At 39.0% G+C, this 13,132-nt stretch overlaps 1 protein-coding gene and 1 pseudogene across 1 annotated transcript in view; one reads left to right on the top strand and one right to left on the bottom strand.

Annotated features, from left to right (window-relative positions):
- Nucleotides 1-13,132, bottom strand: part of DOK6 (docking protein 6) — a 385,596-nt gene that overhangs the window by 263,789 nt on the left and 108,675 nt on the right. The window contains exon 2 of the mRNA XM_070452939.1: nt 5,316-5,423. Coding sequence (XP_070309040.1) covers nt 5,316-5,423 — 108 coding nt within the window. The remainder of the gene's footprint in view (nt 1-5,315; nt 5,424-13,132) is intronic.
- On the top strand, nt 7,060-7,234 carry LOC139030471 (U2 spliceosomal RNA; annotated as a pseudogene).

Raw genomic sequence — 13,132 nt, 5'->3', positions numbered from 1 at the left:
GTAGGAAGAAGTAGTGAGGTTGACACAAATATTTTGGTTTGGATGCCTAAGAGACATTTCAAATTTAACATATACAAAGTGGAAAGCTTGTGATTTTTTTTTTTTTAATCTAAGCCTATAATAAGACAGCCAGTCAAGCATTAGGCAAAACTTGCTAAAACAGTATCAAAATGAGAGAAGAGACCATTTATATATTTTCCTGAAAATAGCCCTTAAGATTTCTTATTACTGATGAATCATGATGAAATTGTTCTTCCATATCAGAACTGGTCTAACCTCATGGTATTACTTTGCAATCACCAAAGAAAAAATAAGATAAAATTTCTGAAAGGAAATTTATATCACTAGGAAACAGAATTAGGCTCTCTAATGCTATGAAGGATAAGTTGTAATAATAGAAAACTTTAATCTTCCTAACACAGCCACTAGGAAAGTAAATTTTAGCTGTCACATACACTGAATCTAGTTATTAATGTGTTTAGGAAGCTCCAAGCTACAGTCTGTGATATCTGTTTAGTTATTTATTAGAAGAGGAACCATTCCTATTCTCACTGTGCTCCACAGGATCTTTCGTGACTCAATTTTCACAGACTGGAGAAAGCTCACATACATAAATTGTGTATGTTTTAAAAGCATTAGTGATAGTGTTCTAACATTAATTTTTATTTAACCCATTTACATCTACAGTCATTTTTCCTTCTTCTTTTGTTAAAATGAATGCTTCCTGGTTCTGTTAAAGACCAAACCCTATCATTAAACACAGGAAACTTCTAACCATCACATCTTTGGTCTACTAGATTATTCCCACTGGCATACAAGGACATTAAATACATTTCATATTTTAAAAACGCATCTGTTATATATAGGCTCAATTTTATAGCAAAACATCTTGAAAATAATTGCCTGGGTCGCTGTCTGTTTCTTACCCCTCAATCTTCTGTAAGCTACTCCAAGTGAAATTAGTCCCCATATTTCACTGAAAAAACTCTTGGCAAAGTCATTGAAGACCATGTTATAAATCCAACAGTCCCTCTTCTGTCACCTTTCTCAATCTCTGCAACTAGACACAGATGACCACTCGTTCAAAAATTTTTTTAATGTATGTTCAAGTGTTTTTAGCAGTCTTCTCTTAGTTTTCAGTGGTCTACCCTCCAAGTTATTCTTCCTCACTACTGCCTGCTGTTCTCAGCTTTCTCTCCTGGCCCCTCCACCTCTGCTAATCCTCTCAGTGTGGGGATGTTACTTATCTCCTTTTTCTTCATTTTCTCCTAACAACATTTTATCCAGTGCTCCAGAGTAAAGTACTGTCAACATGCCAATGACAGTCAAATGAATAACTTTATCAGTGACATTTCTCCCACTCAAGGCCACATCTGTTTATCTAATTGACTACTTGACATTTTAGTTTGAATGCCTAATAAACATTTCAAATTTAACATATGCTAAGTGAAATCTTCTGATTTGTACTCAAAGGTTGCTCTTCTATCTTCCTCATCTTCATAAAATGCACCATCCTTATCTTTGTTGCTCAAGTACATGAGTCCAACCCTTCATTTACACACTACATTTAATCCATAAGTATTTCCAGTCTGTTTTCACAAACTATATCCAAAATTTGTCCTTTAACCTCCAACTCCAATACTATCACATTCATTGAAGATACCATCATATCTAGTCTAGATGAATAATGGCCAATATTTGCTAAATTAACCATATGACATTTTTGTCTAGTTTTGGTTTTCAGTTTTGTCTTTATCAGTCTGATAAAGTGAGTTGGAAAGGGTTGCATCTTTATATTTTCCTTAAGAATTTATGTGGGATTCTTTTTTCACTTTAAATATGTTACAGTATTAACAAGTGAAATGATATGGCAATCAAGTTTTCTTGGTGAGAAAATTATTGAACTGTAAGCTCACAGTTTTATTAGATCTTAAGCTACTGAATAAGCCTGGTAGTTTGTGTTTTTCCAGGAGTTTGTCTATTTCATTTAATTTGTCAAAAATTTTAAATAACATTTGCTCACAATATACTCTTATTATCCTTTTAATATTTGTAGAATTTGCAGTGAATAACCCTTCTACTCGTCCCAGTCTTTGATTTTTTAAAAAATTTTTTCTTGATAAATTTGGTTAACAGTTTATCAAGTAAATTTTTTTTTTTTTTGGTAAAAGAAGCAACTATGGACTTTATAAAATTTCCTTATTGTTATTTTGGTTTCTATTTCATTGATATTTTTTCCTCCATTTATTGTTTCTTTCTAATGTAAGAACTTACAGATATACATTTCCCTGTAAGTACTCATGCAGTTCTATATTCCACACGTGCTGATATTTGTATTTTTATGATTTTTGAGTTTAGAATATTTTCTAATAGCCTCTGTGACTACTGCATTTCCTTTTTATTACCCCTTGGAATATGCTAATTCCCAAATAATTAGAGTTTACTTGATAACACTAACTTCTAATTTAAATTATTTATGGTCAGAGAACACACTCCTTATGACTTCAACCCTTTTCAGTTGATTAAGACTTGTTCATATTGAACTGAAGTTATCTGCGTATGTGTGTTTTCATTGGAATACAAGCTCTTTCAGGGTACTTGTATCTCTGTATCCCCAGTGCAAGGCATAAATCAGATACCTTATCTCTGTCTAAACTATTAACCCTAATAAGTGGTTATAATACTGGAATCACTGCAGATGGTGATTGCAGCTGTGAAATTAAAAGACGCTTACTCCTTGGAAGAAAAGTTATGACCAACCTAGATAACATATTAAAAAGCAGAGACACTACTTTGCCAACAAAGGTCCATCTAGTCAAGGCCATGGTTTTTCCAGTGGTCATGTATGGATGTGAGAGTTGGACTATAAAGAAAGCTGAGTGTAGAAGAATTGATGCTTTTAAACTGTGGTGTTGGAGAAGACTCTTGAGAGTCCCTTGGACTGCAAGGAGATCCAGCCAGTCCAACCTAAAGGAGATCAGTCCTGGGTGTTCACTGGAAGGACTGATGTTGAAGCTGAAGCTCCAACACTTTGGCCACCTGATGCTAAGAACTGACTCATTTGAAAAGACCCTGATGCTGGGAAAGATTGAGGGCAAGAGGAGAAGGGGACGACAGAGGATAAGATGGTTGGATGGCATCACCAACTCGATGGACATGGGTTTGGGTGGACTCCGGGAGCTGATGATGGACAGGGAGGCCTGGTGTGCTGCAGTTTGTGGGGTCGCAGAGTCGGACATGACCGAGGGACTGAACTGAACTGAACTGAATACTGGAATGTTGCCATTTGTCAAGTAAAAGACAGCTGAATATGAGTACACGGACTCTACATGCACTGGCGAGAGAGTGGGCAGCCAGGATACATCAGTGACCAGCAGGCAAGCATTCTGACCAGGAATCCACAGAACAAATGCTATGTTCAGTCTTTCCAAATTTCACTCAATAACCAAATGTCACAGACTTACCTGGCAGTTTCTCACTAAGTCAGGTTTAAATCTATCGCCACGATCTTTATCATCATACAAAATATCAACATGACTTCAGGCTACAAATATCTTTTCCTCTAAAAATAGACATGTAATATAACGATTTTAAAATCCATGTACTCAAGAGAAAACCAAACTCCCCTGAGCTTATAAGTATTTTGGCAGGAACTTAAACTTGGATTCTCCAGTCATAAATGTGTATTAATATATAGAATACGTTGTAGAGAGTTAAAGAAGTTCACATTTTAAGCCTTATGATATAGGTTCAAGTCTAATACAAATGACTGCTAGCTATTTGTATAATACAATTGGTTAGCACATTATTTCTGAATAATCTCTTTTTAATAGATTTTACTTTTTTAGAGCAGTTTTACGTTCACTGCAATAGCGAGCGTAAATTACAGAGATTTCTCTTTTACTGCCTGCCCCCACATGCACGTGGGCTCCCCAGGTGGTGCAGTGGTAAAGAATCCACCTGTCAACTCAGGAGACACAAGAGAGGCGGGTTCAATCCCTGGGTCAGGAAGATCCCCTGGAGGAGTGCACGGCAACCCACTCCAGCGCTCTTGTCTGGAGAGGACCATGCACAAAGCAGCCTGGAGCGCTACAGTCCATGAGGCTCAAGAGTCGGACATGACTGAGCACACACACACGGACAGCCTCTCCCATTAGCAACGCCCTCAACAGACGGCACATTTGTTATAACTCACGAATGAATCTACTTTAGTACAACATAATCACCCAAAGTTCATATTGTAGAGCAAGGTTCACTCTTGGTGGTGTATAGTTTATATCTTTGGACAAATGTATAATGACATACGTCCACCATTAGAGTATGATAAAGGGTAGTTTCACTCTCCTAAAAACCTTTGTTGTTGTTCTGTTGTTAAGTAGTGTCCAACTTTTGTGGCCCCAAGGATTGCAGCAAGCCAGGGCTTCCCCGCCCTTCACAAAAAATCCTTGGTGCTTTGCTTATTTATCCCTGCCACCTTCCTCATCCCTGGAACGCACTCTATTTTTTAATAAAAGAAGAAATTAGAACTATGTATCACATGAAATAAATTCCACAGACTCATTACATTATTCAGAGTAACTTATTCTATGATACTGCTGTAAAGGAATTAAAGTCTTTCCTGAGCTTATGTGGGCATTCTGTCAAAAAGCAACACTGTTCCACAGCTCTGCATTCTGATCATGAATCCTTCACATTACTATCAAATACCTAACTCGTTTTGACATTATCACCAGAGATAACTTTCAGCAGCACATTCAGCATCATTCTACGAGATTTCTCATACACTTTTAACTTTCAACTCATACTCACATATTTTTAGGAAATTGATATTTGACTCATAGGATTTATGCCACATCTCTACCTATCAGCATACACAATGATCGCTTTCTTGTTAAGTTGTAAACAGCAAGTGCTTTGTACATTAAGTGTCATTAACACTGCTCACACCAGCCTCAAAAGTTTTATCTCCTAAACATTGCCCACAGTTAAAATCAAAGTAACAAATGCACAATTAACCTGAACAGAGGGAAACTGCCTACTCAGCACCCAGGGAAATGATCTGGTTGAGTTATGAGGCATCTCATTTTGCAAAGTAGCAATAAAAATGAGCCTTTCATTTTGCAGAGGTACCACTGGCATTTACAGCAGATGATTAAAATAAAGGAGAAAAATAACTTGCATTTTATCAGCGCAGGGACATTTTATCCTGGCCATGCATTCTGGCCTCTGAAGATTTCATCTATCAAAAGAAATGTCTCCACAATTTTTGCCAATGGTCCAGTTATTCCCCAGAGATTCCAGACACCGTGACTTACCTTATGAAAGTTCCTGAAATATGCTGCCTTCTCATCGGGAAATTTTTCTAGCCTTCTGGGTCCTTTACTAGATGCCTTCTTGAAAACCAACCAGCATCGTCTGAAAATCTGAAAGGAAATAAAAGAATCTTACTATTTCTCTTTTTACATGCATTTAGTAGTATCAGGGGTTTATCTATTCAACTAAGCCAGTGGGAATAAACTATTTTAAATGCACTTATTTTACAGAGAGAAAATATCAGGATCATAGGCATGTTATTCTTTCAAATATCAGCAAAACTTTAAAAAATATTAAATATAAAATTTTATGTGAAAAAATTTTGTGTTGTGAGATTTCCAGTGCACTGGTATCAACACCATATAAAATTCTTACCATTCTAGTGACACACAATTCTGTTTTCCATGATAATGAAGTAACAATTTACTACTTAAGCACTTTCATAATGCTCAATTTCCTATCTGGAGAGACATCACATTTAAAAATTAACTTACCTTGTACTATTAATTTAAAAAAATCCAAATGCTCATATATTACTTTAGAAAAAGGAAGAGAAATGTTTTTTACAGTGGACACATCTGTTTCACACTTTTATACTTTCATAGCAACTAGTATTTATTAAATTCTAATTGGCACAATAGGCATTTAAAAAAATTTTTAAATAAATTTAGGAATTTAGACACATTTAATCCTCATATTCACTATACTAGGTTGCCAGCACTTTAGGATAAAGATAGTTAAGAGTATCAGGATTTGAATATACATCTGTTTGAACAAACATCTCTTCCACTTTAGTTAAAAAAAAAAATAGGGCTGTGTATTACACAAACACAGGCCTTTTTCTCTGGGCTTCATCCTGACTTACAGGACTGATTCTTACACTATCAACTCATGGCCACCTTGTCACCCTCCCTCCACAGGCATGTTTAAGGCAAAGTAATTAAAGGAGTCGCCTTTTCAACCACTGAAGAGGCCCAGAAATACAAATTTCCTATTTGAAATCTTTATAGAAATGCATAATTTTGTGGGAGTTAACATTCTCTATCGCCAAAAAATCAGGTCAGCCTATTGCTCTTCTATTTCTTTACTTAAACTGCAAAGTGGCTATGCATGTGCAGGTTAAGTAACTTCAGTCGCATTCAACTCTTGACAACCCTATGGACTGTAGCCCTCCAGGACAGCCCTCTGTCCATGGGATTCTCCAGGCAAGAATACTGGAGTGGGTTGCCATGCCCTTCTCCAGGGATCTTCCCAACCCAGGGATTGAATTGGCATCTCTTATGTCACCTGTATTGGCAAGCAGGTTCTTCATCACTACTGCCACCTGGGAACTAATGCAGGCCAGATACTGCAATTCCTCTGGAGTGTGCAATTTTTCGTTTTTCACTAGAAGACAGTCTTTACCCTGTTCAAAGGGACTCAGAACAGTCACATGAAGACCGTTCATCATAAAAGCAGAATAAATAGAACAACGATGCAAATACACAATTTCACTTTCTTCTTCAAGCTTTGCCAGCTCCTTCCTGGTGGCTTCACAAAGCGAGTGAAGGGCAGCCCTGGGCCTCCAGCACACATGACCGCATCTCTTCTCCACCAGATGGAGATGTGTCTCCTCTCATCACAAGTCTCCCAATCCCTCCCTGGAAACAAGGAGTCAGGCTTTCAGAGCTCCAGCTGTTCTTTCTACATGCTTGCCTTCACACATGCTTGCTAAGTTCTAGTTATTTATTTGCTGACCCCTTACGAATCTCCTTACATCTTTTGGCTAAGATCAAGTGTAGTGTCTGTTCTTATCAGTTTAATATCTGATACGTCCTCCATCTTCCTTGGTGGCTCAGATGGTAAAGCGTCTGCCTGCAATGCAGGCAGACCCGGGTTCGATCCCTGGGTCAGGAAGATCCCCTGGAGAAGGAAATGGCTACCCACTCCAGTACTCTTGCCTGTAGAATCCCATGGATGGAGGAGCCTGGTGGGCTACAGTCCATGGGGTTGTAAAGAGTCGGACACGACTGAGCAACTTCACTTTACTACTAATCTCTATCCCAAAGTAAAACATTAAAGATATAATATAAATATCGATAATAATATGATATAAGCATATGGTTTGCTGGATTCCTCAGCCCCAAAGTGATGGTTTGGAGGTGGGGCCCCTAGGGAGGTAATTAGGATTGATGAGATCTTGAGGGTGGGGCCCTCAGACTAGGATTAGTGTCTTTATGGTTTATGTCCTTATGTAAAGAATCTGCAACTGCACTCATCTCACACGCCAGTAAAGTTATACTCAAAATTCTCCAAGCGAGGCTTCAGCAATATGTGAACTGTGAACTTCCAGATGTTCAAACTGGTTTCAAAAAAGGCAGAGGAATCAGAGATCAAATTGCCAACATCTGCTGAATCATTGGAAAAGCAAGAGAGTTCCAGAAAAACATCTATTTCTGCTTTATTGACTATGCCAAAGCCTTTGACTGTGTAGATCACAATAAACTGTGGAAAATTCTGAGAAAGATGGGAATACCGGACCACCTGACCTGCCTCTTGAGAAACCTGTATGCAGGCCAGGAAGCAACAGTTAGAACTGGACATGGAACAACAGACTGGTTCCAAATAGGAGTACGCCAAGGCTGTATATTGTCACCCTGCTTATTTAACTTATATGCAGAGTACATCATGAGAAACACTGGGCTGGAAGAAGCACAAGCTGGAATCAAGATTGCCAGGAGAAATATCAATAACCTCAGATATGCAGATGACACCACCCTTACGGCAGAAAGTGAAGAGGAAACCAAAAAGCCTCTTGATGAAAGTGAAAAAGGAGAGTGAAAAAGTTGGCTTAAAGCTCAACATTCAGAAAACTAAGATCATGGCATCTGGTCCCATTGCTTCATGGGAAATAGATGGGGAAACAGTGGAAACAGTGTCAGACTTTATTTTGGGGGGCTCCAAAATCACTGCAGATGGTGATTGCAGCCATGAAATTAAAAGATGCTTACTTCTTGGAAGGAAAGTTAAGACCAACCTAGATAACATATTAAAAAGCAGAGACATTACTTTATCAACAAAGGTCCGTCTAGTCAAGGCTATGGTTTTTCCAGTGGTCATGTATGGATGTGAGAGTTGGACTGTGAAGAAAGCTGAGCACTGAAAAATTGATGCTTTTGATCTGTGGTGTTGGAGAAGACTCTTGAGAGTCCCTTGGACTGCAAGGAGATCCAACCAGTCCATCCTAAAGGAGATCAGTGCTGGGTGTTCATTGGAAGGACTGATGTTGAAGCTGAAACTCCAGTACTTTGGCCACCTGATGTGAAGAGCTGACTCATTGGAAAAGACCCCGATGATGGGAAAGATTGAAGGTAGGAGAAGAAGGGGACGACAGAGGATGAGATGGTTGGATGGCATCACTGACTCAATGGGCATGGGTTTCGGTAAACTCTGGGAGTTGGTGATGGACAGGGAGGCCTGCATGCTGCTGTTCATGGGGTTGCAAAGAGTCGGACACAACTGAGCAACTGAACTGAACTGAGTGGGGCATAGATAGATTATTAGTATTTATCTCTTGATTATATTTAGTGGATTGGGAATTCTAGCTGAGGTAGAAAGATCCTGTTTGAATGGAATTGAGACCCGAAACTCTGGTAATACAATTTCTGTTCTTTCCTACAGAAGAATTACTTTCCGTGTACCCTGTATACTTTATTGCTCAGGAACCATGGTGATGTTCAAATGAAGTCTTGTGATGTTCATGGAAAGACAGAAATATACTCCCTGACTGCAGTGTCCCAGCTTATGGGACAACACTATTTTCTGCTAAAGAGAGAGATAAACATTGTCAGAAAGCATAAGTATTTCCATTTAGGCACTTGATATTGCTATAGAACAAATCTGATAATGGATAATAAGGAAAAATAGATTTGGTATTTTTGATAGTATCTTATCTCTTTGCTATTACATTAGCAGGCAACCACATATAGATAAAACTGATTGCAAAAGACCTGATGTAATAGACTGTTTACCAAGCAAAGGCCCTCAAGTTATTATTTTCTTGCTTTGGGATAATTCTAGATTTATAAAACAGTAGCAAAAATGTAAAAGATTTTACCAAACTTCTCTTAATATTAACATCCTCAATAAACATGATACATTTTTCTAAAACTGAGAAATAAACATTGGTAAAATGCTATTATCAAAAATACAGATTCTTTTCAGAAATCACCATTTTTTCCCCACCAATGTCCTGTTCTGCTTTGGGTCCAGTCCAGGGTTTCCCTGGTGGCTCAGAGACGAACAATCGGCCTGCCAATGCAGGAGACACAGGCTTCATCCCTGGGGTCGGGAAGATCTCTGGAGAAGGAAGGAAACCACTCCAGTATTCTTGCCTGGGAAATCCCATGGACAGTGGAGCCTGTCCGTGAGGCCTCAAAAGAGTCTGACATGACTCAGCGACAAAGCCACAACCAGGTGACCATGCTGCAGTCAGTCTCCTGTCTCCTTGTGTGAGGACAGTGCTCAACCACGTCTGTCTCTGTGACCCCATGGACCCTCCAGGCTCCTCGTCCATGGAATTTCCCAGGCAAGAATACTGGAGTGGGTTGCCATTTCCTACTCCAGGGGATCTTCCCGACCAGGGATCGAACCTGCGTCTCTCATGTCTCCTTCACTGGCAGGCGGAATCTTTACCACTGTGCCACCTGGGCTTCCTATCTCCTCCCTTGTCTCCTTAGTCTCCTCTGATCTTTGATACTTTCTCAGCTTTTTCACTTTTTTATGACCTTGACAGTGTGGAAGACTACTGGTCAGGCATTTCGCACAAAGTTTCTCAATTTCTGTTTATCTCAATAAAATTATTTTTGATATTTCAAAAGTCTAATGAGAATCTCACAATAAAATGATCAAAACAAAATAATTTATTGGGAAAAATAGTAAAAATTATCATGACTGTGGGCTAGTTATATTTTGATGTTTATTTGATTTTTAAATTATTTAATAAATGCTAATAAATGCAGAGGGTTTCATTTTTGGCTTTTATTGTCTTACTTTTTAAAAAAAATTTTGCTTTGTGACAGGAGTCAGATAATAAAAAGGGACTTGGTGCTGAGAATTTGTAAATGCCATTCTGTGTCAATGTGACGTCAAATTCAGCATGAGTCAGCACTCTGAAAGCCACCTTCAGACCAGAAACATGCAATTAGTGGGAGCATGAGGAAATCACCTCTCTGTTCCTTTTTACCAAGCAGTATTTCAAAAGTGTGCTATGCTCTGCTTTAGGCCCTACAGCTGATGCCTGATATGATTATGTTGGCAAAATTCTGGAGATGAGCAGCAAAAATGACTGCTTTAGTCCAGGAGGGCTGTAAGCTCTTGTGGCACAGTGGTAAAGAATCTGTCTACAATGCAGGAGACCCAGGTTCCATCCCTGGGTGGACAAGATCCCCTGAAGAAGGAATTAGCAGCCCACTCTAGTATTCTTGCCTGGAGAATTCTATAAACAGAGGAACCCGGCAACCTACAGTCCATGGGGTCACAAAGAGTCAGACACGACTGAGCAACTAACACTTAGACCTCCAAGAAATCACTCCTCTGAGAAGAAAAAATAAAGGAATAGGTCTTATTTTGCTTTTTTTTCGAGTGCATGAAAGAGATCCACACCAATCAAACAGGTATTTTAATTTTTGTTCCATGAGACAGGACATACATCAGTGCCCTTCATTAGCAGCATGTGGGCAGACAGACACTGCTTGGTTTTTCAAGGGCATGCGAACATGCAGGGACCATTTGGCTGGTTAGCGACAGGACTAATTGCCTGCAGGAAGATTCACCTTCTCAAGAGTCCTGTCCCTTCTTGGAAGACATGCTTGCCATTGCCGTTCAAGATGCTGCTTCATTCTCTCCTGGGGAATTAACACATTTCACCTTCTCATTCAGAGCTATCTCTTAAACATGCCAGTTGTCTCGCCAAACAGGCTCCTGGGTACCCTTCAGGTTTTCCTTCTAGAAAATTCCATGTTGCTGCCAGGAGTGCAGGAATTCCCAGGATGCAAAGCTGCTCCACGCCTCTGTTTTCTACCGCATTAGCCAGCCAGCCAGCTTGCCATACTCAAAGACCCTCTGGATTCCCTGCCACCTGATGAAAACCCTCTTACCTCATAGCAATCTCTCTTTTATGCTGTCTCCTCTCCAAGGTGATTTTACACAAACGGCATCCTTTTTCCATTTAAGACTCACTGTGATGGAGACGGTTTGATTTCTTGGCTGGACTTCCTAGCCATAACGATGCTATTTACCCAGAATCCATTCCTAAGATTTAACTTGACTAAAAGTTAGATTTAATGGGCCTGTTCCATCACAAGATGGTGACCGAATGAACTCTGCACTTCAGGTAGGATTTTGGTTAAAAAACTTGGGAGAATTTTTCATTATACAAATTGTCAAATGTGAGGGTCCATTGCCCTAAATGGAGTGATAGAAATTTCATTTCTGGGGATTTCAGAGAATACAGGAGACAGTGGCATATCCAGAGCATCTTATATTTGTTTTCCCTTCTGAAAGCAAGATACTATATACATGATTACTTGGGTTATAGGATTCAACTGTTTACTTATTGCATGTAAGATGAATATATCAAGACAACAAATAAATAACCAAATAAGTAAAGCCCATTCAGGAATAGTTACTGCAGGCTCATGCTATGAGTAAATTCAATTACTTAGTCCTGGGTCTTTGTTCTCTCACAAAACGTATATGGTGCTATGAAAGATACACTGTGTTTTTGCAAGAACAGCTAATACACAGGATTAAGCTTAATGAACAGATGAGTTTAGCTTCAGCTGTCTTTTCAGTAGGGATATGAACTTTCAATACTGACTCATATTTAATTGCTGTCAAATATATGCCAATATTAGAATCAGTCTCAACCATTCATTCATTCAAAAAAATACTCGAGAGCTCTTTGTTCCCTGGGTATAGTAGTTAAAAAAAAAAAAAAAAAAAACAGATTAAAACTATAACAGTAACAACAACCAAAACATACAACTTTCTGCCCCTCTTGGAACATCCATTCACCTGGGCAGCCAGATGATGACAGATAAATAAGTGCAGTTGTAAATGGTATTTTTCAGTCATGCTAAGTGCTATGGAGGGGTGGCGAGGGAAGGCTCACCCATGAGCCCACGTTTCAGCAGTAGAGTGAGAGAAAGGGTGATGCAGACATTTGGGGGAAAAGTGCTTCAGTAAGACAAAACGCAAAGAGCAAAACGCCCTAATGAGGGAGTCTGCCTGAACTATCATTCCAAGAACTGCAAGGAGCCAGTGTGGAGGGCAATGAACCACAGTAAGGATTGTAGGAAATAAGAAAAATATTGGGAGAGCCAGGTCAGGAAAGGATCTCAGCTTTAAGAATTCAATCAGATCCATCAACTTTTTCTCTAAGTTATAGCAGATGTTCTTAAACTGAAGTCTAAGCAAATTTAGGATTATAAATTAAATGAAAGTCACAAACAGAATGAAATTTAAAAACAGAGGTACAGGGTCAGAAATATTAGACATTCCAGGTTGATTTCTTTTAAATGCCTAGATTTTTCAAGGCACATGTCATCTCTAAACTGTAAGACCTGCAGCTGTGAACTGCAGCGCCTACAGTCCCGTGGTTTCTGGATGTCCAGACAATAGACTACTAGAATCAAGTATAGCCACTGTGAGTCTTCCTTTGTATACACTTGCAATTCTGGATATAGTTCACAGCCTACTGAGCTCCCGGAAACAAATGCAGTGGCTCTCTGACCTGTGAACTGATCAGAAATACTTAAGAAAGCAAAAGCAATGAAAA

Source organism: Odocoileus virginianus, chromosome 22 (assembly GCF_023699985.2).
Source record: "Odocoileus virginianus isolate 20LAN1187 ecotype Illinois chromosome 22, Ovbor_1.2, whole genome shotgun sequence".
NCBI lineage: Eukaryota > Metazoa > Chordata > Mammalia > Artiodactyla > Cervidae > Odocoileus > Odocoileus virginianus.
Note: the sequence above shows the minus strand (reverse complement) of the source record. Positions and strands in the feature narration are given on the sequence as shown.